Source organism: Sinocyclocheilus grahami, unplaced genomic scaffold, assembly GCF_001515645.1.
Source record: "Sinocyclocheilus grahami isolate Dianchi unplaced genomic scaffold, SAMN03320097.WGS_v1.1 scaffold1053.1, whole genome shotgun sequence".
Classification (NCBI taxonomy): Eukaryota; Metazoa; Chordata; class Actinopteri; order Cypriniformes; family Cyprinidae; genus Sinocyclocheilus; species Sinocyclocheilus grahami.
Window position 1 is genome coordinate 724610 of NW_015506232.1, and position 1374 is coordinate 725983.

The following is a 1374-nucleotide window of genomic DNA, read 5'->3' on the forward strand; positions in this document are numbered from 1 at the left end:
GTATAATGCATGAACCATCACCACAGGACTCTTCTATCCGCCTTTTTAATGTAAGAGAGAATGTTTAAACTGTCAGTCGCTCACTTATTTATCTGTACAAAAAAAACAGTACGTTATGATGCTTGATGTTGTAAACTGGAATTGTTTTCGCATTATTGTATTACTGTAATCATAAACACTGGTTTAATGGGTTTAGTGCACTTCATTTTGATTCTTATTTCTCTCTTTTTTTGGTAAATAAATGCAAAAGGATTGCAAAAAAATGTTCTCATCACCTTGTCAAATAAGGTGGACACAACGTCTAGATTAAAAAACAAATGCAAGAGAAAACCAAACCAGAGCTGATCTTGTGTTTCTCATTGGTCGGGGGAAATGAGATTCATTCTTCCTTAACATATAAAATGCATCAATCAGAAGAAACAAAACCTCAACAGCTGAGGATTCCCTTTTATTCTTAAAATTGTATGTACAAGTGCAACTGATTTACTTCTTTATTAATGTACATTCAATATAGAAAGTTTATGTACGGCGTATTACATTTAACATTTCACAATTAGTCTTTCACATACATTTGTAATCAGTCAGTACAATTTGTCCTTTCAGACACTCGTTTCCAGTTGGTCTTGATATATGTAGGTATAAATAGAGGAGTGCTTTCTGGGGAAGGAAGGTTTTCGTCGGTTTACAGAATGATGAGATGAGAGACAAACCAGGACAAATCACAAGCAGTGCGGCACATAATCAAATAATCCCAGTTTCACAGGTTCCTTCTCTTTCCTTCTGATACCAAGCACTTACTCAAGGACTTCAGAATAAAAGTAAGAATACAGAGATGCCAGAAGTCCACACATGAGCTGAATGTGAGACGCAGGAAGACGAAGAGACAGGAAATGGAAAAAACAAACAAACAAATGCATAAAAATCTCTCAATACAAAAGTAAACTATTTTACTCTCCATGGAAAGAAATGATTTACGAGATGCGAGTGGATATAAAATGATAGAGGAGGAAGGGATGATGAAGTGCTGAGAGGGAGGATGATGGGCGCTCTCTCTGTCTGTTTCTCTGTCACTCTCAGGATCAGGATGGCGGCGCTCCGGAGCCGGTCCGTCTGTGTCCGGGTTTGTCTGGTGTTGTATTAGTCTGCTTCAGCCCAGGTCTCCGATGTCATTGTCTACGGGTGGCGGGACGCTCGGCATGATTGTAGAGCCGCTGCCTGCTGTCAGATAACCTGCCACTCCTGGACCTGAGCACCACACACACCACACACCATCATCATCATCATCACACACATCACTCACCATCATCATCATCATCACACACATCACTCATCATCATCATCATCATCATCCACACACATCACTCACCATCATCA

At 39.8% G+C, this 1374-nt stretch overlaps 1 protein-coding gene across 1 annotated transcript in view; it reads right to left on the minus strand.

Annotated features, from left to right (window-relative positions):
* Positions 1 to 395: 395 nt before the first annotated feature.
* LOC107566174 (dnaJ homolog subfamily C member 13-like) overlaps positions 396 to 1374 on the minus strand; it is a 55077-nt gene continuing 54098 nt past the window's right edge. Inside the window, exon 56 of the mRNA XM_016251552.1 lies at positions 396 to 1245. Coding sequence (XP_016107038.1) covers positions 1148 to 1245 — 98 coding nt within the window. The 3' untranslated portion in view covers positions 396 to 1147. The remainder of the gene's footprint in view (positions 1246 to 1374) is intronic.